General features: G+C 35.0%; 1 protein-coding gene and 1 pseudogene across 1 annotated transcript; both read right to left on the bottom strand.

Annotated features, from left to right (window-relative positions):
* Positions 1-3,743: 3,743 nt before the first annotated feature.
* Positions 3,744-17,731, bottom strand: LOC132631342 (uncharacterized; annotated as a pseudogene).
* On the bottom strand, positions 17,488-23,544 carry LOC132632475 (nuclear transcription factor Y subunit C-1-like). Its single transcript, XM_060348428.1, has 2 exons — positions 22,883-23,544; positions 17,488-17,731 (listed from the first exon to the last, which is right to left on the bottom strand). Exons 1-2 carry the CDS (start codon positions 23,455-23,457, stop codon positions 17,728-17,730), a joined length of 579 nt encoding a protein of 192 aa, XP_060204411.1. The 5' UTR covers positions 23,458-23,544; the 3' UTR covers positions 17,488-17,727.
* Between the last annotated feature and the right edge of the window lie 2,686 nt (positions 23,545-26,230).

Genomic DNA, 26,230 nt, shown 5'->3' with positions numbered 1-26,230 from the left:
AGAAGAAGAAGAAAGACTTTCAACCACTTTTAATCCATACCTATTTTCAATTCAATTTTAAACCATGCTTTTATTTTTAACACAGGGCTATTTAAAACCAATTTTTAACCCTTGCTTTTATTTTTTAACGCGGGGCTATATTTAACCAATTTTCAATCCATACTATTTTTAATCTTATTTGACAAATATCAATATCTCTTTGCTTCCCACAGATTTTCAGAAGTTAGAAAACAATTCAAGAAGAAGAGTAAGAATCAAATGTTCAAACTCAAATTGGATACACCAACTTGAGTTTGAGGGGAATGTTAAAATTTACATTCATTCTATGTTATGATTGAAATTAATGATAGAATATTTACTTTACTTTTAGTGTAGGAATATTCTAGAATATTTATTTTCCTTCTAAGCGTGGGATATACATTAATTACATAATATTTAGTTTCCTTTTAGTTTAGTATCTATAAGAAAAATAGCATTTTTTTTTTAGTTTTCTATAAATAATGATATAGTCTCTTATTCTCGATGGAAGAAACAATGCAAAAATCAATACAAAGAGTTTTCATTCTTTCTTTCTTCGATTTTCTCTTTCGTTTTTTCCATTCCATAACAATTTGGTCGTTCCTACTTTCTATGCAAAAATATTTTTATACCAATAATGCACAAAACTTTAAACCTATTTATTTTTCCATGCACGTTCAGCGATCTCACCTAATTTCCCAAAAAAGTCCAAGGAAAAATCTCGTCAATTTGAAGATGAGTCTGCATGCAGAAATGACTAGCCAATTCTTTTTATTATGTCAAGTTCTCTATCCATGGAATTATGTATGTTGATTAGTCGAGTTTTGTTTGTTCGCAAGCAATTAGGTTTTTAATCGGCCAATTGCTAATTTTCCTGCCTCACTTAATACACAACTGAAAAAAGATGTAAAAAGTCTTTTCAAGTGGAATTAATCTATCTTCCGGTGCATACAACGGTTATATTCTGTCACGACTTGGGGTGTCAACTAATTTTAATTTGTTTTTTATGATGCTACTTTTCTTCTGTAAGTTCTACTATATGCCAACTAATTCTCATCGTAATTTTCGCATCCTAATTCCGTTATTAAGAAGAGTTTGAGTAACACTATTAATGTAAATAAATTCTCACACCATCGATTATTTTCACTGGTTGTATAGGTAGAATAACTTATTTTCAAGAATCAAATTGCACATATTAAAGAGGCTTACAAGTTACATGCGAATATCATTTTAATGACCCAGTAGCGTGAAATTTTATTTACTTTAACGATGTGCAAACTTAAATTCATGTTCCTCATTAATTTGTACAAATTGTTCTCTTCGCAAGCAATTATCTATAATCAATAATATATTAAAAAGAGGATAGTCTAGCTTTATATTAAGTTAAGTGACGTAATATGAACACGCCACTTGAAAACAAATTTTATTTGTGTTAATTTTAAAAAGAAATTATTAATTGTAATTCAAATATGGGAAAATTTCATAAATATACAATTTGCTCACTTACATTGCAAAAAAATAGCTCAAAACTTACATTGCAAAGCTTTAACCCACACTTATATACATATACACCCATATACAATATTATAACATATATCCATATACACCCATATACAATATTATAACATATATCTATATACACCCATATACAATCCTATACAATGTTATACGATATTATACACCCATAGTATTATACAATATTATACACCCATATACAATATTGTACGCCCATATACAATATTATACATCCATATACAACAACCACAACGCCGCCGCCACTGCTCCATCTCCGGCCAAACAACCTGGACCAAACACAACGTCGGCGGAATAGATCTATGGTTTCGGTAGCATTAGGAGGCGGGGGAGAGAAAGGCGAACTAGATCTAGGGTTTTGTCGGCATTTTTGGCTACCGCCGCAAACTAGATCTAGGGTTTTGGGGAGGAGAGAGAGCGAGAGAGAAGGATTTCCATGGCGGCGGCTGCGATGTGTAGTGACCACCCGCCGCGAGCTAGATCTAGGGTTTAGGGAGGAGAGAGAGCGAGAGAGAATGACTTCTTTGGTGCCGGCGCCGACGGCGATGTGCAGTGGTGGGTGGCAGCATTGGAGGTAGAGAGAGGGGAGAAGAGAGAGAAGGCTGGGTCATTTTTTGACAAGTAATTTTTGTTTAAACTGAAGATGGGCAACTGTGCGCAAGAAACTCAAATATGGGCTAAATTTGGTAGCATTGGTACCCCAATTGATACTGAGTGTAATTATCTCTTCAAATATTACCATATGAAGAATCATGTCATATAATTTAAAAAATATTCATATAATATTATTACTTATATGGACTTTAGAATATTTGCAATTCAAAAATTGCCATATAAGAAATAATATTATATGACAAAGAATATGCACACAATGCTTACTTATTTTTATATCATATTAGCAAAAAAAGAAAAAAGAAACTTTATTATGAGCATTTAGTTTTCTTTGTTGCTTTTTGAATTTTAGAACATCTCACAATACTTCCGATCATAGAAGGCATTAATTTGTTTTTGTAGTGTTTAAAACTAGGACGGAGGAGTAGAAATTGGTGATGGTAGTGCTTAATTTTTGTCGTAATTTCAAGCTATTATTTGATCTTTTGGTTGATTTTATGTGTTTATCATTATTGTTTAATGATTGTGATAATTTATCTATTAATCCAATTTTGAGAGAAATATGGTTGGATTAAGTAATGTATAATGCAATAACAATAGATAAAATCGTAGAAAAGAAAAAAATTCTGAATTTTTTTTCTTATAGTGTAGATATATTTGGATAAGATTTTATTTGAATATGAGATGAAAAATCATTTGAGTTATCATTAGAAAAATTATATTACGGATAAAGTCACATAACTGAAATCATAACAGATAAAGTTAAAAATAAGAAATATTGAACAATAAAAGAATTCAAGCTTTGACAATGTAATGATACCAAGTAATAAATATAATACATATAACGATAAACAAGGAATATAAACGTAAAAAACTTTAATGTAGAAATATAGAGGAATATGACTTAAAGGAATATATAAAAGATTAACCATATTATGGATTTTCTTCCATAATATGGAGTGATCCCAACTTTAAAGTCATTCTTCCTAACATGCATGTTGGAAACTGGACAAGAGGTTATCCAAAAGAATTAAAAAAAACTAACAAATTACCCTCTAAGGTCCCATTCGCAACAGTCGAATGCATTAAACATAAAAGACTTGCAAAAAACAAATTAAATTATATACAAAGCAGAACAAGAAAACAATAAATTCAAAAACAAAAAGTATTTTAGGAATTAGGATAAACCACTACATAAATACAAAAAAAAACAGATAGCCGGAAAACACTGAGAAGCGATGGGGAATTAAAGAGAGAATGAAGTCAAATGGAGAAATGAATGAGAGAGAACTTACGTTTATGGGAGGCACGAACTAATAAAAATACATTATGTTTTTACAGGATAAAAGTAGTAGAATAAATTGACATTTCCAAGAATGTCCAGGACAACGAAAGCCACACTTATTATATAGGGTGTGTTTGGTATGATGGAAAATGTTTAGGTAAATGATCTCTGGATTCAATAATGAGCCTGAATGCGAAGTTGGTTGAGTTTTGGGCTAACTCCATGCATAATGCAGCAATATAAAAATCAGCAAATAAGAAAAGCTGAGAAACTGAAGTTCAAAAGGAGAAAAATAAAGAAGAAAATAATTCATTTAGATTATGGCAGTAAATGAGAAATGATTAACACTTTATATGCTAAAAAAGGATTTGAAATCCCTGTAGTGCACCTTCACAACAGCACCACACAGCCCATTATAACCGCTATAAAGAAACTGAAAAGGAAAGCAATTATCAATTTAAGATGGTCAAGAAATTTATTGTCCAAAAGTTACTTTAGTTAAAAACATGAAATATACATTATTTCAAGTTTTTTTCTTAGCAGTATAGCTCTTCTTAATTTGGTAAACCTACACAAGCACCAAAACTCAAGCAGAAACGTTCACTTGGGTGCTGAATTCATTGCCTTCTTCATCTATATAATTGGGAATCAAACAAGGGCAGAGCCCACTATGGCTAGAGCCTTCAGGCAGCAACCGAGCTTGTTTCTTTCTGGGCTTCAACGGTACTTGCTTCTGCCTTCTTCCTTCTTGAATATGTCACTATGGGCTTTGTCACATTGCTGTCGCCAACCACATAGAACTTCTCCTTCTCTTCGCTTTCAGAACATATCCTTTCTAAGTTAGAAGTATCCGCAGCAACTGAGCTTGTTTCTCTCTGGGCTTCAACGGTACTTGCTTCTGCCTTCTTCCTCCTTGAATATGTCACTATGGATTTGTCACATTGCTGTCGCCAACCGCATAGGACTTATTCCTTCTCTTCGCTTTCAGAACATGTCCTTTTTAAGTTAGAAGTATCTGAGGTAGCAACTGAGCTTGTTTCTCTCTGGGCTTCAATGGTACTTGCTTCTGCCTTCTTCCTTCTTGAATATGTCACTATGGGCTTTGTCACATTGTTGTCGCCAACCACATAGGACTTCTCCTTCTCTTCGCTTTCAGAACATGTCCTTTTTAAGTTAGAAGTATCTGCAGCTTTAATCTGAGCCTCTATTTGAGCATCTGTCATAACTCTAAGAAGTTCCAAGGGCATTGCAGCAGGATCCAACTCCCAGCAACCAGTGGGAGCATTTGGAGCTTCTTGGCCTGTAAGCAAGTATGAAGGGACCTGATGAGAGAAGCGAAACATCTCTTCCCTTGGAATATGGCGAATAAATTTAGGGTCCAAATGCTGACGGAACACTGATGTGAAGCCAGCCACTTTGACTAATGGAGCAACTGTGACACCTTCCTTCTCAGAGTAGTCTCCAAGGACTCCCACCATATCATAGTTGTGTATCACATTATTCGGAGTTAGCTCATTCCATTTAGGAGACCCATGTTTGTACAGAGCCCAAACATTCCCCTTTCTGGGGAAAATTTGGATAACACCTCTGGCCCCTTTCACCCACTTGACCTTGTGGGAGAAACAATTGAGTGTCTTACTGATTTCATGCTTGCCAGTCCTGAAATCTCCACTGGTCTTGAGGAAGCCAGAACCAACCCAAATCATTGGGCCGAGTTCAGAGTTGCTTTTGTAGTTTAACCAGCTGAATTCCACTTTAAATGGCCTTTTGGATAGCACATTGTGAATCAGAGCATAATAACGGGGCATGCCATCATGATCATCATAAGCAGCCCAGACTTGATTATCCTCAAAAACAAATTCTGTTCTATCCTTATTAAACGTATGGAAGTCAGGATCAGGAACAGCCATTGACTTAATTTCTGGTCCTGAATCAACAGGAGACTCTTTCTGCTCGTATAATATTTTGGATTCCACCGCTACATCATCAGCAGTTTTATCCCTTCTTGGATCATTTGTGATGACTTCAGGAGCAGTTTGCTTCTTCTTTTCCACGTCCTTTTTCTCCTTATACGAAGTTCGAGAAGCAGCAGCTGCGCTCCATTCTTTAAGCTTCATGGTGATCTCCATCCTAGCCTTTTTCGCCAGCATATTGCTAATTTCTGAATCTGACAACTTCCTTGAACTCCCTTTTCTTTGAGACTTTGACTTTAACGTCTCTTTTTCTTCAGAAAAGCCTCCGGGTTGAGTGCACTCGTAGCAGCTTCTGCATGAGCTCTCTTCAAATTCCTACCAGCTAGCTGGCAAGGGTGTGCAGCTTGCCTAGCTGTAGGGGCATAGGGCTGCGCAACATTTGCACCTCTCGTCTTAAAAACTTGATCCTGCTGAATATTTGCTCTAACTGTTGAGCCAAATCCAGAATTTCCAGTTTGTACTAAATTTGAAGCTGTAGGGAGCCTCACACCTGAAGCACAAGATCAGTCGAGTGCCTTGCACTTGCTGGGTTACCTTGCATTGACATATTCCTTATGGCATCTCTCGTAGCTCGCCTCTTGTCATACATCACTTTTTTTATTCTATCTGATAACAAACTCCATGCTTCAGATATAATCTTAAACGCCCCATCTGCCCCAACAGATTGATTTTTATCAGGGTGAAGAGCTAGAGCAAGCTTTCTGAATTGTTTCCTTATTGTTTCATCATCAGCTGAGGAATCTACATTGAGGACCCCGTAAAAATCCACTTCACCATGAATCTTCTTCTCATAAGCAACATAAATGTTGACCACCTCCAGGAACTGAGAAAGACCATCAAGGCCTGGAAACAGATTTTGAGCCTTCAAAGCAAATCTTTGAGCTCCAGCAATGTCTCAGCAATTTCTTTGGCCCTAACAGCTTCATCTTTATTACATTCCATTTGCCTACAACTTTGGCAGGCTGCAAATACGCCAACTTTATTGTCTCCCTCAGATTCAACAAGCAAATGGAGCAACACTCGCTAACCTGGTTATTGCGTAAAGTTAATTATGGAGAAGAACTGTCTTCAACTCTTCAATCCCTAAAATACAAACATTACAAAAATGCAAGTCAGAATTACCACAAATTAAGCGGGAAATAATACCATAAAAGGAAAATGGGTACTAGTAATGCAAAGTAATAACGACTCAAAAAAGAAAGGCAAGCTGGATTAAGTGTGAAACTATAAGTTTGATTACATTTTTTATCGATAACATGAATTAATGCACTATCTGGTTACCACGAACGCCAGAAAGCACAAAGGTATTGATATAACAGAGGAAAACTTACAATAATGCCAATCAATATATCGTTCGATCTATTGAATTAGCTGTATTAGACCTTTCTAAATCTATAACCATGATGCCGTTCCATTTATTGAAATAACTGCTTATCACCTTCTAAATCTAACCATGTTGAGAATCTCCATTTTCTAATTTCCACAAAAGTCAAGTATATTTCATCAATTTGCCAAATGTACAGGACTCCAGACAAACGGAAGTAAGAACCCACAGAAATGGGTCGTAATTTCTTAGCTTGTCTATGAATTTCATAAGTTTCTTATTCAGAAACTTCTCAACAATCTTTCCGTTCAGTGTTTTCAAAGGCGTTTTCGGGGTGAGCCCCGGGGCAGGGCGTACCAAAAACGCTCCGGGGCGCAAATAAAAGGCGTAGATCCATAGGGCATACGCCCAAGAATTTGGGGCACCGGGCGCAAAAGCATAAGCTCAGGAGTAAAAGCGTACGGCCCGGGCGTTAAATTTAATTTTTGTTGTTTTAAAAGTATTTTTGCTATAGATCATCATTTTTATTATTGGTGTAATGATATTACACTTTATGCTATCTTTTTTCATGTTGTCGTGATTTTTCCTAAAATATATAAATAAAGAAAGCAACTCTCGTATAAAGTAACACTGTCATATATAGTTTTTTTTAGATGATCATGTCTAAAATTTATAGGATAGAGATTCCATAGCACTATATTCCTGAAGCAACTTCATCCATTTTTGCCATTACTCTTACACTTTTTACCCTTCTCTTTCTTTGAAATATATAAACAAAAATCAGTGCAAATATTAGTTGAGGGTGGGAAGTACTTGTAGATGTGGAGATCGATGATGAAGAGGATGATGATTTCATTTTAAATATTATCTCAACTATTATCATATTTTATGCTGTTATCTTTCTCAAATAATAATTATAATAAATTATTTTTATATTATTGGCAATTTATTTGAATTTATTTACAGAATTTTAATGAAAATTTTACTTTTGCTTATTTTCTTAGTAATAAAATTATAAAATTAAAGATACATGAGACTTACGCCCCGTAGATCCATGGGACTTACGCCCCATGTCCCGGGGCTTACGCCTCGCCCCATGCTGCGTAAAAGGCCTCGCCTCGCGCCCACGCCTCTTAAAAACACTATTTTCGTTTGATAAAAAAGGAAATTCAGATCAAGGAATGGTTAATAAGACAAAAATAAAACCAAACTGATGGAGAAGTTGGAAATAACATTGTCGGTACAATAGGACATAGTAACAACAATATCAGGACACTCGTTCCAGCTACAAAATAAATGCATCTTCCGTGTTGAACTTTCTCTCCGATCATGTGCCGAAATCTATAGGAAAGGGGTCAAACAATCATAGAAAACCAATAAACTGAATTTCCGACCTTGACCTAAATTACAATGGCGCGAAAAGCAATTTTCAGCATCATTCAAGTTTCTCTCGGCACATAAATAGTAACTGAATATGTAATGAAATCACAGATGCATCTCTTCGTACTCATTTCACACTCGAAGTACCGTTTGTACAAATAAAGTTGATTGTACAGATTTCTCCTGAGATCCATTTTCAAGAACAAAAAAAAAGCCTCAAGCAAACGAGTTAGGGTTGGCTATATGAATTCTCCGTATTAATTATGTTCTCCAAAAATAAAGTAAAATTCGACAGCTCCAATAGACATCCTAATTCATCATTCTTAAACCATTTTAAACTGATAATTAATAGATACCAATTTATGGTTCTGGAAATCTACTTCCTTTTACAGAAGTTGCAGGATTTCAGATGAGACACTTCAAAAATGGCAATTTTTCTTTTTTGTAAAAACATTCACCACAAAATCTAGAACAGAATCTCACAAACAGAGCTTCAAAACCAAAAGCATTCATCACTCAAATAGACGTTCAAAATGTATTAATTAGATGTATCCATATAAAGATTCTAAAGCCTTGAATCAACACAACGGGACATGAATTTTTATAAAAGACAAAAAAAAAACAGGACATGAATTCAGCAAGATAACTAAATCCCTGTAATCCCAAAATAATCTATAATCAACACAGATTAAAAAGGGAAAATAAAGGGTTATATAGATACACATACGAATACAGATATAAACACACACACACAAAAATCACATACATATATATATATATATATATATATATATATATATATATATATAAACCAACTCAGAAATCATCCTCCTCACAAAAGCAAATGCAGAAAACAGTTACAGGATCCGAATGCATGAAAAAAATGCAGAAGCATTTGATTAAAACTAGTATACCTACAAAAGGAAGCAATGGGGAACCGCATAGAGTGAGTTGCTGTTGAATTTCCACCCAAAAAAATTCTTTTTCCGCCTTCTAGCTATACAGACTGTTGATCATTCAGATTTTCGACAAACCCTAGAGGAATCTGCAATTTTGGCTGGTAAAAAACTTTTTTTGAAAAAAGGCCTTGTTTTCCTGAATTTAGGTACTATTTTCAGGTTTGGCCTGGCCCTATTTATTTTGATCTTTTATAGTTGGGGGGTTAGTAGATGTTAAACCCTTACCATGGTTAAGTTTTAACCATAGTTAAATTATCCAACTTTTTGTAATTTGGAGGAAAAAATATCTTTGGGCTATATGCATTAATTGCAATTTCCCTGCTAAAATTTTTTCCTTATACTTCTGTCTTTGAAATCACATCCTGGGAAAAGTTCTGACTATAATTATACTTCTTTGAATAGATAGGAATCCATATTAGATTTAGTAAAGATAAGGCATAGAAACACACTTATACTATGCGAAATTGCCAACTACAACCTAAACTTTGCTATGATACCCTGAACTTATTTTTTTCGTATTATTGACCCCCTTCACTAATTACCCGCTAAAGAAAATAAGTTAAAGTGCAGCATGTGCATACACGCGCTTATTCTAAACTAAATAAAAAGGAGTGAATGTCTTTTTTCGTTTGATTCTTTCAAACCCAAACAATAAACCCTTTGTCCTCCTTTCACGTTTATAATCTCCATCTTAATAATATTTTTCTGAATCACTTGATCATATCGTCGCTCTTCATTACCCTTTTAAGAGAGGATGAGGGTCCAATCGTTTGGGTTTGAAAGAATCAAATGAAAAAAGACAATTAAACTCCCTTTTTAGTTTTGAATAAGCACATGTTTGCAAATACTGCATTTTAACTTATCTTCTTTACTGAGTAATTAGCCAAGGGGGTAAATAAGTTTAAGGGGTTCATAGGATATGTAGTTGACAATTTCAAGATAGTTTAGGTGTGTTTCTATGCCTTATCTCATTAGTAAACTTAGTAACTTTCTTACTAAAGGAAAGCAAGTAAATATGGAAAAACATTTCGGGTTGAAGATATTTCTTTTTGGTTTTTTGGTGAAGGTTGAATACTTATATTCAGATCGCCATCTACTAACTTCCTTTCCTTTTTGGAATATCAAATTAAAAATACTACTACTATTTATGCAATTTTTCTTTTTTCTTCCTTTTTCAAGAATGAGTCCATAGTTTTTATTTCCCTCAAATTTTTTCAACTGTCATAGTGACAATGAAGTTAACACTGAGTTGATGATTAAGAATCTGCTGTTAAAGTTTTAATGACTTGTATATGATTTAGCCATGTTTTGCTACTGCTGAACAAAGAGTTGTATTACTCAATGATTTTGCACCACATATTTAAGGTCTTAACACTGCAATTCTGCAGAAAGCATGAACTCTGATTTGTGTCTTCTGATTAACCTAAGCTGGAAGGAACATTGTATCAGAGTGAAAATCACTTTTTCACTCAGATACCGTCCGAAGTCCAAACAACAAAAGTTGTATTCAAATTATCATTACAACTTGTTGTCTTTATCAGATCCTTTCCAGTCTGTGTGATCACATAAAGACAAACTATTGTGTCTTTTTGCAAAACCTCCTACACTGCTGAAAGTTAAAGCTATTATCTCTTTACATTCACTGACAGATGACAGAAGCAGACAAGACTTGTAAGGAAGAGAAGGAACAAATGCATTCTCCATTTCATCAAACAGCTTGCAGCAGGTGGTGTTGTTTTCTTTGAAGTACTCTAAATAGAGAACCATATTCTAGGCATATCTATTAAATACAGCAATAGCTCCTAAACATTTACAGGGTTTCTGCTGGGTAAAGACGAAGTTTCCACTAGTTGTTGTTTTTTTTTTTTTTTTGGCTTTTTTGCTAAACCAATGTAATGCAAAAAGTGAACTTTGTGACTAATGTCTATCATTAAACCATTCAATCTATTGAATTAACTGTATCAGATCTTTTCTAAATCTAACCATGATACTGTTCCATCTAAATGAAATGTTTGCATATCACCTTCCAAATCTAACCATGTTTATTGAGAATTTCCATTTTCGTATTTCGACAAAAAATCAATTATTTCATCGATTAGCCAAATGTAAAGGACTCCGGATAAACGGAAGTACCGACAGAAATGGGACACGGTTTCTTAGCTTGTCTATGAATTACATAAGTTTCTTATTCAGAAACTTCTCAACAATCTTTCCATTTGATAGAAAAGGAAAACTCAGATCAAGGAATGTTTAAGAAGCCAAAAACAAAACCAAACTGATGGAGAAGTTGAAAAACAACATTCTCAGTACAATAGGACATAATAACGACAAGATCAGGACACTCGTTCCAGCCACAAAATAAATGCATCTTCCGTTTTGAACTCTCTCACCTATCATGTGCCGAAATATATAGGAAAGGGGTCAAAATATCATAGGAAACCAACAAACTGAATTACTGACCTTTTGAAACCTAAATTACAATGGCACGAAAAGCAATTTTCTGAAAAATACCCCTCCTAATTTATATATCTTAAGGGGCATGTAAAACAAAAAACCTAAAGATAATTTGAGACAGAGGGAATAATAGATACCAATATATGATTCTGAAAATCTACTTCCTTTACGGTAGTTGCAGAATTTCAGATAAGACACTTCAAAAAGGGCACTTTTTTCTTCTTTGTAAAAACATTTACCACAAAAATCTAGAACAGAATCTCACAATCCAAGCTTCAAAAATCAGAAGCGTGCATCACTCAAAAAAGACCTAAAAAATGTATAATTAGAGGTATCTATATTTTTGTTTAGAAAGAATTAGAGGTATATATATAAAGATTTTAAGCCTTGAATCAACATGGCAGGAGATGAATTCAGCAAGATGACTAAATCCCTCTAATTCTAAAGTCATCTATAATCATTAAAAGGGGAAAGGAAGGGTTTTAGATATACACTCAGATATACTTATATACACAAACAAAAAAACATACATACACATATATACACCAATGCTGAAATCATCTTCCTCACAAAAGCAAATGCAGAAAACAGTTATAGCTATACGAATGTAGTGATGCATGAAAACAGCACAGCAGCATTTGATTAAATAAAGTATACCTACAAAAAGAAGCAGTGGTGAACCGCATAGAGTGAGTCGCTGTTGAATTTCTGCCCAAAAAAAAAAATTATTTCTTCCGCTTCTATCTATACAGAATGTTGATCATTCAGAATTTCGACAAACGCTAGAAGAATCTGCAAATGTGGCTGGTAAATGCCATATTTTGGAAAAAAACGAAAACAAGTTAGGAAAAAGGCTTTGTTTTCCGGAATTTAAAATAATATTTTCAGGTTTGGCCTGGCCCTATTTATTTTGATCTTATATAGTTCGGGGGAGGGGGTTAGTGGAGGTTAAACCCTTATCATCGTTAAATTATCCAACTTTCTGTAATTCGGAGAATAAAATTTAACCAAGTCTCTACAGAGTAGTGGTTAAACCAACTTTGTTCGCCAGTCAAGAGCTCCGATGTCTAGAAGACGAGAGTTGTGAAAAAGTGGATGCTGAGATGGATGGGTGGACTTACTAGGAGAGGTATGGTCCAACATAAAGATATTCGGGACAAGGTGGTAGTGGCCTCTGTGGTGAACAAGATGCAGGAGGCGACGCTAAGATGGTTTAGACATGTAAAGAGAGATGCACAGATGTTCCGATGAGGAAGTGTGAGAGGTTGGCGATGGAGGGCTGGAGGAAAAGTAGAGGTAGGCCAAAGAAGTATTGGAGAGGTGATGAGGACATGGCAATTCTTCATCTTACCGAGGACATCCTAGATAGGAGGGTGTGGTGGGCAAGGATGAGGTAGAAGGCTGGAAGTAAGAGCCCGTTTGGATTGGCTTATAAGTTGCTGAAAACAGCTTACAAGCTGTTTTCAGCTTTTTTGAGTGTTTGGCTGGCCAGCTTATAAGCCATTTTGTGCTTAAAATAAGCCGAAAAAACTAATTGGGCCCGTTTGGCTTAGCTTATCTAAAGCAGCTTATAAGCCAAAAAAAATAAGTTGGGCTACCCTAATTTTTATTTTTTATTTTTTTAACTGAAGATGTGTCTTGCTTTTCCTTACCAGAGGGATTACATTGGGTATGTTGTTGTTGGAGAATAAAATTTAATAAATTATTTTTTGGGTTATATACATTAACTGTAATTTTCCTTCCTAAATTTTTTTCCTTATATTTTCTTCTTTCTTTAAAATCACATTCTAGTTTTGAACATCTGACAGTCTTTATACTTCCTTGAATAGATAGGAATTCATATTAGATTTCATCTTAATATCTGAAATCTATTTTAGATTTAGTAAACTTAGTAGCTTTTTTTTTTTTTTTTGTTGACCAAGATAATTCATCTGGAGCCAAACCTTTTGGGCCAAATGGAGCCTTCGAAACATGGGGATGATGGGCCAACCCCTCTACCCTTCTCCCATGTAAATACCAGAGTTTATTTGCTTGGCGCGGGGCTCAAACTTGTGACCTGAGAAACAAGTCCCTCATCCTTTGCCCGTTGAACTAACCCCCGGGGACGTACACTTAGTAACGTTCTTTACAAAAGAAAGCAAGTAAATATGGAAAAAATTAGCGTTGAAGATATTTCTTCTTGTTTTTTGGTGAAGGTGCAGATACTAGTATCCAGATCACCATCTACTAACTTCCTTTTCTTTTTGGAATATCAAATTGGAAATACTACTTATGAAGTTTTTCTTGTTCCTCCTTTTTCAAGAATGAAGTCCTTAGTTTTCATTTACCTTAACTTTTTCAACTGTCTTAATGACAATGAAGTTAGTACTAAGTTGATGATTAAGAATCCGGTGTAGAGTTTTAATGACTGATATATGATTTAGCCATGTTTTGCTACTGCTGGAAAGAGAGTAGTATTACTCGATGCTTTTGCACCAAATATTTAAGGTCTTAGACTGCAATTCTGCAGAAAAATAAACTCTGAACTCTTGTCTTCTGATGATCCGAAGCTGGAAGAAACATTGTATCTTTATATTAATAAATTAGTATTTGGGCTATATACATTAATTGTAATTTTCCTTAATCAATTTTTTTCCTTATATTTTTCTGTGTTTTAAATCACATCCCCTAAAAAAATTGAACTTCTGACTATAATTATACTTCCTTGAATAGATGGAATTCATTTTAGATTTCATCTTAATAATATCTAAAAAAAATTGATAAGGAAAGGAATCAAAAAGAAAAAGGAAGTTACTAAGATTACTAAATCTGAAATAGATTTTAGATAATCTATTTCAGATTTAGTAATCTTAGTAACTTCCTTTTTATTCTTTTTATTCTTTTTTTTTTTTTTTTTGAACGAGAAATGCATCAGGAGCCGACACTTTTTGGGCTAACCGCAGCCTACGAAACTCGGAGATGATGGGCCCGTCCCTCTACCCTTCTCCATTTAAATAACAGAGTTAGTTGGCCCTTCTCCCACTTAAATACCAGAGTTTATTCGCTTGGCGCGGGGCTCAAACTTGGGACCTGAGATACAAGTCCCTCATCCTTTGCCGGTTGAACTAACCCCAGGGGACGTAAACTTAGTAACGTTCTTTTTAAAAGAAAGCAAGTAAATATGGAAAAAATAGCGTTGAAGATATTTCTTTTTGTTTTTTGGTGAAGGTGCAAATACTAGTATTCAGATCACCATCTACTAACTTCCTTTTCTTTTTGGAATATCAAATTGGAAATACTACTTATGAAGTTTTTCTTTTTCCTCCTTTTTCAAGAATGAAGTCCTTAGTTCTCATTTACCTTAAATTTTTCAACTGTCTTAATGATAATGAAGCTAGTACTAAGTTGATGATTAAGAATCTGGTGTAGAGTTTTAATGACTGATATATGATTTAGCCATGTTTTGCTACTGCTGAAAAGAGAGTTCTATTACTCGATGCTTTTGCACCAAAAATTTAAGATCTTAGACTGCAATTCTGCAGAAAAATAAACTCTGATTTTTTGTCTTCTGATGATCCGAAGCTGCAAGAAACATTGTATCTTTATATTAATAAATTAGTATTTGGGCTATATACATTAGTTGTAATTTTCAATCAATTTTTTTCCTTATTTTCTGTCTTTTAAATCACATCCCCCAAAAAAAATTGAACTTCTGACTGTAATTATACTTCCTTGAATAGATGGAATTCATTTTAGATTTCATCTTAATATCTTAAAAAAAATTGATCAGGAAAGGAATCAAAAAAAGAGAAAGTTACTAAGATTACTAAATCTGAAATAGATTATCTAAAATCTATTTCAGATTTAGTTATCTTAGAAATAGTAACTTCCTTTTTTTTTCTTTTTTCTTTTTTTGTTGATCGAGAAATTCATTTGGAGCCAACCCTTTTTGGGCTAACCACAGCATGCGAAACTCGGGGATGATGGGCCCGCCCCTCTACCCTTCTCCACTTAAATTCCAGAGTTAGTTGGCTTGGCGCGAGGCTCGAACCTGTGATATGAGACACAAGTCCCTCAATTTTTCCCCATTGAACCAACCCCTGGGGACGAAAACTTAGTACTCCCTCAGATTCAATTTGTTTGTCTAGTTTTGACTTGGCACGGAATTTAAGAAAGTAAAGAAGACTTATTAATATTGTGGTCTTAAACTATATGTAGAATGTACCAAAATGCCCTTTAATCTTGTAGTCTTAAACATATCATGTGGAAAGTTAGAATTAAAGCGTTGCACAAAAGAAAGGAGGCATTCTTTTTGAAACGGACTAAAAACGAAAGTAAGATAAACAAATTGAAACGGAGGGAATAACTTTCTTACTAAAAGAAAGCAAGTAAATATGGAAAAAAAATTAGCGTTCAAGATATTTCATTTTCTTTTTGGTGACGTTCTACTAACTTCCTTTTTTTTTTGGAATATCTAATTGGAAATAATATATGTATGAGTTTCTTTTTCCTCCTTTTTCAAGAATGGAGTCCAACTTTTTCAACTGTCATAGTGACAATGAAGTTTTTCTTTACCAAGTAAAGGTATTTTCATTCATAAACGTGGCCAAACTAGCCATATACAAGGGATATACCAACAGGTAAAGCATCTACACAATATGATTCTCTACAAATTCCGCCCAGTCATCTACACTACAAGGAACTTTCTGTTTACACCAAAAGACAATAAGGGAGCGGAGGCTACTCCTCAACTGAGAGAAACTCGACTTTACTCCTTCAAAAGCTCGCCTATTTCTCTCTCCAAACCACCCACATTAACGCAAGTGGAACCACGTTCCAAGCCCTTCGGCTTCCCCTCCTTTTCTCGCTCTTCCAATTGAACGTCAACTCTTTCACACTTCTTGGCATTGCCCAAGAAGTTCGAAACCGCTTAAATATATCCCACCATAATCTCATGGTAAACCTGCAATGTAGAAGAAGATGGTTCACGTCCTCGCCCGCCTCCTTGCACATGTAACACCAACTGACACAGACAATCTTCCGCTTCCTAAGATTTCCGCTGTCAAAATTACCCTTCTAGTGGTAAGCTAGGTAAAGAAACACACCTTCAGCACACTTGGAATCCATATTGCACTACATGGGAAATCAACCTCTTCCCTAACCAAAAGTTTCTCATAAAAAGACTTCACAGAGAACACTCCATTATTTCCCACGCCCCACCACCACAAATCAGGATTATCCACCGGATTGACTTGCCTATAATATAAGTCTATCAATCTTTGAAACTCACTCACTTCCACATCTTGAAAACCCCTTCTAAATCTCAAATCCCAAAAAGTCTCCGTGACAATGAAGTTAGCACTGAGTTGATGATTAAGAATCTAGTGTAAAGTTTTAATGACTGATATATGATTTATCCATGTTTTGCTACTGCTGAAAAGAGAGTTGCATTACTCAAGGCTTTTGCACCAACGATTTAGGGCTCGTTTGGTTGGGGAACAAGTTATCTCGGGATTAATTATCGCGAGATTAGTTATCCCGGGATTGTTATCCCACCCTCAATGTGGGATAAAAGTAGCACTACAATCCCGGGATTAGTTATCCCAGGATCTTATCCCAACCAAATGTTGGATAAGGCGGTACTAAATTTTTATCCCATGACTGTTTTTGCTTATCCTTCATACCATATGACCCCTTAAGGTCTCAGACTGCAATTCTGCAGAAAGCATGAACTCTGATTTTGTGTTTTCTGATTAACCTAAACTGGAAGGAACATCGTATCAGAGTGAAAGAAAACCACTTTATCACTCAGATAATAGGCTACACTCTTCAGTGCCCACTAGGTCTACTAGTCATCCCACTGCCGATAAGTCGTGGTGGATCCATCATCCAAGTATAGCACGAGGACAATAGTCAAACCTCTATAGTGCAGAAAGAGAACTAATTAAAGTAACATACACAATTATGCAATTGTGGGTAGAAAGGTCAGTTTATAATAATACTGAAAACCAGAACTCCATCAGCATTCAGATAAACTACACAGTTTTAGACAGACAAGACAACGACTAAAGGATTCAAGTCATTACACTTAAGCAGGTATCCATGGACAGTACCAATAAGGTGCGTTCACATTTGAGAGGACCTGTAGCATTAGTAACTAATAGGTTCCTTTCTGCCACTAAGCATCCAGATCAGCAGCGAACATGTTCTTTAACTGCAGCAAGATCAAACAGAAAAAATATTACAAGAAATTAGTGATTGAACCATATGAATGAGAAACCAGATTCTTGTACCCTCAAACACAACCCTATAAAGTAACTACAACAACAACAACAACAACAGCCCAGTGAAATCCCACATCTTGGGGTCTGGGGAGGGTATAATGTACGCAGACCTTACTCCTACCAAGGTAGGATGGCTGTTTCCGAGAGACCCTCGGCTCAAAACCCTATAAAGTAACTACAGCTAAAAATTACTAAATAGAATAATTAGCTCTTAGCCTAGCAAGTAAAACTCATAAAGAAACTGCAACCATAAACAGAGCTGCAGGGTAAGAAAAACAATTTAGAGACTACATATTTAACCTTAGCAGTCATAGGTCATCTAAGAACTACGATGCCAACATCATACCAGACAAATCAAGACATGCCAAAATGGGTGAAATAACATGAGTACAACCGGATTAATGCATACGAAAAGCTCATTATTTATGAGAGTCTAAATCATAAAAAGATAAGAGGGAAGGGATAAATAGGGTAAGTGTTGATAGAGGTTGTTACAATGATAAGTTCAAGATCAAAGAAAGAAAGCACAATGTTGGTGGCAAAGTCACCATGAACTAGCTACACTATAAACAAGCGCTATCAGATTTTCAGCTGCATTTTGTATATCAAATAATAAAACGCAGTACATGAATTTACAGAGCAATGAGGGCAAGCATGGCACATGATACACGTCAGAATTATCTTTGCAATGAAACAAATGAAACCAACAACCATCTTTTTCTTCACTGCAAATTCACAGCACAGCTTTGGTCTTTGTTCTTCAACCTGACAGAGACTAACTGGACTATGCCTGAGCATACTGCAGATTTACTAACTTGTTGGATGAGAAGAGGAGGCAGCAAGAGCCAAAAAAAAATGGAGGATGATCCCTCATTGTATTTGGTGGACTATTTGGAAAGAAAGGAATGAAAGGTGTTTTGAAGATAGATCCAATTCCATTCAGAAAGTCAAATGGAATTGTATAGCATCTTTCTACTTTTGGTGTAAAGAAATAGGATTAGAAGATATAGATCAGTTTGTAGATTTATTAAGATCAATGTAAGTATTTCTTTTACTCTTTCTGTCTTTAGTTTAAATCTTTTTGATGGTCTCCAGCATATCCTAAATGCTGAGGAATACAATTTACCAGTTTCAAAAAAAAAAAAAAAAAAAAAATACACGTCAGAAAATTTAACACCAACCAGACAAGTTTCCAAGGCTTTGAATCACATTCGAGCTCCAAATGTGATGTTTGTTGAGATATTTGGCAACCTAACTGCATTCACATTTATGCTGCTCACACGTTATTTTTGGCATTTGTAACTCAACATACTTTTCCTAAAATAACATTTCTAAGAATGACCGTGTCCGGGCCAATATTCACCGGGTACCTCCTAAATTAACATTTATACTCTTTGATTTTATTATCTATAGGGATAACTTGAACATAATAAATATTACAAATAATTTAGTTGACAAACCGCCTAAAATATTGCGTTTATCGGGATCTCATTTATCGGACTACGTACTCCTTGATATTCTTCAACTGTACAGGAAAAACACTTTTTTAAGTCAACATCACAAACCCTCCTATATATTAGTCCTTGCAATCTAATCTAACCTAAGTAAATGCTACTCCCTCCGTCCCAATCTATGTGATATAGTCTGACTAGGCACGGAGTTTACGAAAGAAAGGAAGACTTTTGAACTTATGGTCTAAAACAAGTCATAGATATTTGTGTGGTTGTAAATCATTTCACTAAGGGTCAAAGAGAAGTTTCAAGTTAAATTATTTCTAAATATAGAAACTATTTGATAAATTATTTCTAAATATAGAACTATCATTCATTTTGGGACAAACTAAAAAGAAATGTGTATCACATATATTGGGACAGAGGGAGTATTTGATTAATCATATAATTACGTAAAACTGAAGATGGGCAAATCACGGAAAAACAAATCAAAGCATTTTACTTATAATATAAATCGGATATTCATCAATATAAAAGAACAGAAAAAAATGACAAAGACAGTGGAACCCTAAGTCTCTCTCAGAATACGTTTCTCAACCCTGCATGAAAAAGTAATAACAATAACAATAATGCAAAAGACATAAAACATGCACATAAGACAACAAATGTAGTAGTTATATTATAGTTTCCGAAGATAAAAATTTGCAATAGCATATGTAAACATGTAGTGATCCTTCCTAACTTGCCAAACAAGGACAATCATCAGATTTTTTTTTTTTTTTTTGAGAAGGAAGAAAATCATCAGATTCATGCATAAACCTATGCCTTTGAAAGCATTTCGAAATTCTGTAGCCCATATCATGTAGACTTCTTTTGAAAATAAAGCCAGCAGAATTACATTGTAAACTGCCTAAGCTGAGTTGGAAAGCATAAAACGTAACTTGTGTCAGCTTCTGAATAGTCCAATCCTACGTTCCTATCTATCTCTAAAAGTACCACATTGGAAGCGAGATAAGTACCTCTCTGTTGAAGTATGGTTCCTCGTAAACAACATCAGAGAGGTCCCACCTTAGTACTTTATGATATCTTAGAATTAGCACATAACTGTAGATCTGATTTTACACCTTATGATGACATGTCTAGTTTCCATCTAGCCAACCCAACTCACTTACTGGTAATTTACCTTAAATTCAGTCCCAAACTGTTTTCATCAGGGGGTGCTGTTTTCTTTGAAGTACACTAATTAGAGAACCATGTTCTAGAGCATTAAGTAAATACAGCAATAGTCCATCTAAGACGGTGAATTATTTTTAATAACCGTGGTGTCCAAGCCAGCCAGCGCGCACCTCGTCCGAGATTTTTTGGTTGCCATAGCGATCGGTGGTTATACACCGATAACAACATTTGACATTTATAGCTTATTTGGTTGTAATAGACAAAAAAGTATATAAACACACTTTGTATAAAGAAAGAAAATCTTTTAATGATGAAAATATATATAAATATAATACTCTTTTCATAAATAGCCTCCCTATCTTCCGAGATAGGAGTAAGGTCTGTGTACACTTTACCCTCCCCAGACCCCACATTGTGGGATTGCACTGGGTATGTTGTTGTTGTTGTACTCTTTTCATAAATAGTGTATTGAAGTATCAAAATATTTGGTCAAAATCTCTAGACCTATTATTGGTAAACGTAGAGATTCTATTCAATAAAGATGGTTAAATCTCAGATAGATGTGTGGGTATACCAGGAGGGATAGAATTAGGAATGAAGTTATATAAGACGGGGTGAGAGTGGCCTCCGTGGCTGACAAGATGAGGGAAGGGAGACTGAGAAGGTTTGGACATGCAAAAAGGAGGGCGAGAATGCACCAGTGAGGAGGTGTGAGAGATTGGCTATAACAAGTTTTAGAAGAGTCAGAGGTAGACCGAAAAAAATTGGGGAGGTGATTAAACAAGACATGACCCATCTTCATCTTACTGAGGACATGACCCTAAATAGGAAGGTATGGAGGTCAAGGATTGGGGTAAAAGGGTAGTAGGTAGTCGAGTGTTGCCGTGGGAAAGGCAGGGGGCGAGTCTCTTCTACGCATCTTCTCCTTTTTTAGTAGTATTATTTAGTAGTCATGTAGTACTTACTACTACTATTGCTTTATTTGCTTTGTTTATCTGGCTTTTTACTGTCGTTATTTTTCTTTCACTACTGCTTTGGTTACTTCATTTGAGGCGAGGGTCTATCTGATGCAGCCTCTCTACGTCACAATGGTAGGGGTAAGGTCTTCATACATCTTTCATTGGGCGTGTTGTTGTTGTTGCACCAAAAAAGAAGATAGTTGTTATACAGGGGTAATGTAACAAAAAGCGTACTGTTATAAAGATGGTTGTTGCTGGTATACGTAAAAAGTTGTTATACAGTTATAGAGGGGTAATATATAACATAAAAAATCGGTTCTGAGAAAAACTTGGCTTTTGTAGTGAGGTGCTCTTGTATAATGATGTTATAGAGAGGTCTGACTGTATATAGAGGAGCTTCTACCATGAAGAGAAAGTAGTTGACACGCAAAGCGCCAAATATCCGGTACCATAGCTGTCCTGGTTTCTCTTTCTTGGCATTCACGCAAACAACATAAATACGACATAAAAGGAGAAAAGAAATGGTTATAACTAACCAGATCCTACTATCCTAGTTCTTCGGACTTGCTGTGGATTTACTTTCCTATAAGACATACTCTAAGATGACAGAATTAGTAACAAATATATTCCCACTTTACCTACCGGCCAGGTATCCAATATGCATTAACGTAACCAATAACTACTTTATAATGAAAAACCAAGAATTATATCTTGACATGCATGTTAACTACATAAAAGGCTGTGGGAAATCGACTTTTCGTACTTTGCAACACCGATCAAGACATCAGAGTTTTTTCTCAAGATAATAGGTAACGGTTGTGGATGGCATATCCCAAGCATGCATATATAATCATTGCATTGGTAAGAAGATTGAGAACTTATGCTTTGGTTCCATCTTCGCATCAACACCCATAACAGCTACTGCTGTGAGAAAACTTGTTAATTCCCGATTAAGAGAATCAATCATGAACTCCTTTATAGTAAATAGTATCAAACAAACATGTGAAAGCATATTGATTTGTTGCTCCTAATTGGAAACCCACAAAATCGAGATAGCTACTATGTGACAAAGTGAAATTAGAAAAAAGAATGAAAATTGCAGTTTTAACAACAACATACCCAATATAATCCCATCAGGTGGGGTCAGGGTACGGTAGAGTGTACGAAGACCTTACCTCTACTTTGGGAAAATATCAGTTTTAAGAAACAAATACAGTCTTAACTGCTCATCAATAGAGGAAAGTTACCACCTTTCAGGAAAATGAAGAAGCTAATTCCATTTTTGATTTCTAACCCTAGCTTACCTAGATATGAAGGGAAGGACAAAGTTACCCAAATAGCTACTATATGACAAGAGTGAAATTAAACAAAAATTGCAGTTCTAACAAACAAATACAACCTCAACTGCTCATCAAAAGAGGAAAGTTACCACCTTTTATGAAAATGAAGAATTGTATTCCATTTGACAAAATATAAAAGGGAATGACAAAGTTACCTTTGATCATCAGGGTTATCCTGTCCACTAGCAGCAGCAGGCTCCTGCGGTGGCGGAGGCTGGAGGTACATTGACAGATCAACCCCCGGCATAGCAGGCTGGCCCATTGGAGGGTAATAGAAGGGCCCACCACTTTCTGTGGAGCCCACCATGCCTGGCCCAATACCAGCAGCTTCTTCCTCGTTCTCATCACCAGGAACAACGTCAACAAGGAAATCAAAAATCTCATCCCTCGAAATCGCGTCCTCGAGGTCTCTCTTATCAAGAGTCCTTCGCTTGTTTTCCTGGGCGTGAAGCCAAGAACGAGTGGTGAGTTCCGAAATGAAGAACTCACAAGCCTTCGCAAACAACATAGGAGCTTCACTGGAGACCATACGGACATCCCTATCAGCTTTCATGATCCTCTTTATACGGGCAAGAGGAAGTTGCTGATTCTTGAATTCATTAGCATTCTCGATTTGTTGGCGCTGGTAAGTCCAGAACATTTCCAGCTGCTGTTGTTGCTTCTCACGCAGATGGTCGGAGGATGCCTGCGGTGGGTACCCACCCAACTGAGCCGCCGATTGCTTGTCCATGGCGATTTCCACGAATATTAGCACAGTACACACAGAAATGGAACCACTCTTGTGTACCTGCGTGCTCTATATATATGCAGAGATTTTAAAAAAACATTCGCAAATTGGCCAAATATGCCCATGGACTATTTAAAAAGATCTAGATATACCATTCATTCATTTTTTTTTGCTGAAAATACCCCTCTCATTACCTTGTTAGCTTACTTATGCCTTTATGACTAATGTCCATCCAAAATTAACATTTTATTACTGGTTTAATTTTAAATTTTGACCCCCAATTAGATAAAACATCTTTAATGTAGGGAAGTTGGATTATTTTAGACCTTTATTTATATCATGTAATTAAAATAGTCTTTAATATAAAAGTAATCATTTTAGTCTTTTATATATACCACGTAATCGAAATAATACTTAATGTATTAGAAATAGTGATCCGTTTAGTCCTTCATATATACCACATGATCAAAATAGACCTTAATATGTGGAAAACTCATCATTTTAGTCCTAAATCCTGATAGTAACAATACAAATCAAAAGTTTGTTAAGCTTTCATAATCACTCACGTGAAGGAAGCAAAAACTATCATTGTCCTTCTGCCACCGCTATGTGCTCTTGCAACAATGGAGTGTACATTTTTTTATTTTTATTTTTTTGCTTATAACATGGTTTTCGTTCTTGTTGCAAAAGTCACAATTAGCTTATGGTTTTAAAGCAAAAACATACATTAATTATTGGTAAAGAGTTTGCGTTAAAGGTAGCAAAAGTTAACCTTTCTTCTCATTATATAATATTTGGTCATGATCGAAAGATTTCACTCCCATTTTTTATGTTTTATACAACTCATGTTTAGGGGCGGATCTAGAGCCCAGTGAGGGTGTTCACCTGAACACCCTCGGCAATAATTACACTGTATATATAAGGTATTTTTATATTTTACGTATATATAGAGATTTTGAATAACCTAAACATAAGAGTAGAGGTTGGTTTAGTGTTTTAGGGGGTTCAAAATTCACCTTGAAGTCCAAGTTCAGACCTCAAGCACTACATTTTTATTTTTTGAACCCGCTCAGTAAAAATCTTGGATTCGCCAATGCTCATGTTAGTTGTTGGACATAGCCGATTTTTTTACTTACACCGTTACTTTTAAGGTTTAGGATTGAATGATCATATTTTCATACATTAAGGACTATTTTGATTACGTAATATATATAAAGGATTAAAATGATCATTTTTCTACACATTAAGGACTATTTCGATTACGTGGTATATGCGAAGGACTAAAATAATCCGATCCTCATACATTAAAAACCATTTTGAAAGTTTTCCCTTTGAATTTTGAAGGAATAAGTGTTGATGCTTGAGGTGCAACTACAGTCAAACCTCTCTATAACATTATTGTTGAGTCCAAATTTTCTTGACTATTATACACCTATAACAGCAATGTCATTTAAATAATATTTCACTATTATAGGCAAAAAAGATGCATAAATCTTATTTTTTATTTTTTAATTGCCAAACTCTAAGCTTAAGCACACTTTGTATAACAAAAGAAATCTTTTAATGATGAAAATGTATATACTCATATGATATTCTTGATCATGAATAGTGTATTAAAACATCAAATATTTAATCAAAATCACTACATTTATTATTCGTAATCGTAGATACTCTATTTTTATAAAGATGGTTAATTAGTATGTACCAAAAAAGAAGATAGTTATTATATGGGGTAATTTTACAAAGAGTGTATTGTTATAAAGTTGATTGTTGCTGTTACAAGTAAAATATTGTTATATAAAAGTAAAATATAACATAAAGAATCGGTTCAAAAAATTTGACAGTTATAGAAATATTGCAATACGCGGATGCTATTATAAAGAGGTCAGAAATGAGGGGAAAAGGGAAACGGGGTCCATATACTTTATTTTAATTATAAATGATATCTTAGTAAGGCCCCGTTTGTCCATAAAAACCAAAAAGAATTTCACTACCTTTGGAGCTGGAGTTGGAGTTGGAGTTGGAGCTGTGTTTAGCCATAGTTTTTGAAATTATAGTTTTTGGTGAAATGTAGTTGTAAAAAAGTGAAAAATTTTGAAAAACAAGTTTTTAGAGTTTTTGGAATTCCGAAATATAACTTTAAGTTGTATTCGGAATTCTTATGGCCAAACGCTTAAAAGTGAAAAAAGTGAAAAAAATTCCGGAATAAAGTGAATAATTATAAACGCCTTAAGAGTGTAAAGTGACTATGGATAATACAAATAGTCCTATCTACTTTGTTTTATTATTGGAGGAAGAAGGCGTCCACATAGGGAAGGAGAATGAAGTTCATTGGCTTCCCCTGAGTACCGTTTGCCTTCATTGTTGTTGATCGAAGAGGCCTCAACGTCATGTCACATGGAAAGACTCACATATGGCACGTGGAGTCACTTAAGCTAAAAAGGGCCCTATGGCCCCCACCGTCGTATTTAAGTACCCCTAAAAAAATTATCACGAGGTTGACACATCTCTTAGGTTAATTTAAATTTGATACATTATTTTGCTTACAATTGTAAGAGAGAGTATACATGTTTTCTCTATCACGTTATTTGCAAACATAATCGAATTAGTGAAATTGGTAACTTATCTGAAAAGTAGACCTTGTTATTTCTGTCAAGTTCTGGTTGCACGCAACGAGATTTTAAATTAGCTACATATTTGTGTTGAGTTTGTTTACAATTTCATAAAATAAAAATATTTGTAGCATAATAGTAATACTTAATATACTATTCAAACT

The sequence above is a fragment of the Lycium barbarum genome, chromosome 3 (assembly GCF_019175385.1).
Source record: "Lycium barbarum isolate Lr01 chromosome 3, ASM1917538v2, whole genome shotgun sequence".
NCBI lineage: Eukaryota > Viridiplantae > Streptophyta > Magnoliopsida > Solanales > Solanaceae > Lycium > Lycium barbarum.
This window is presented reverse-complemented; position numbering and strand designations above follow the sequence as displayed.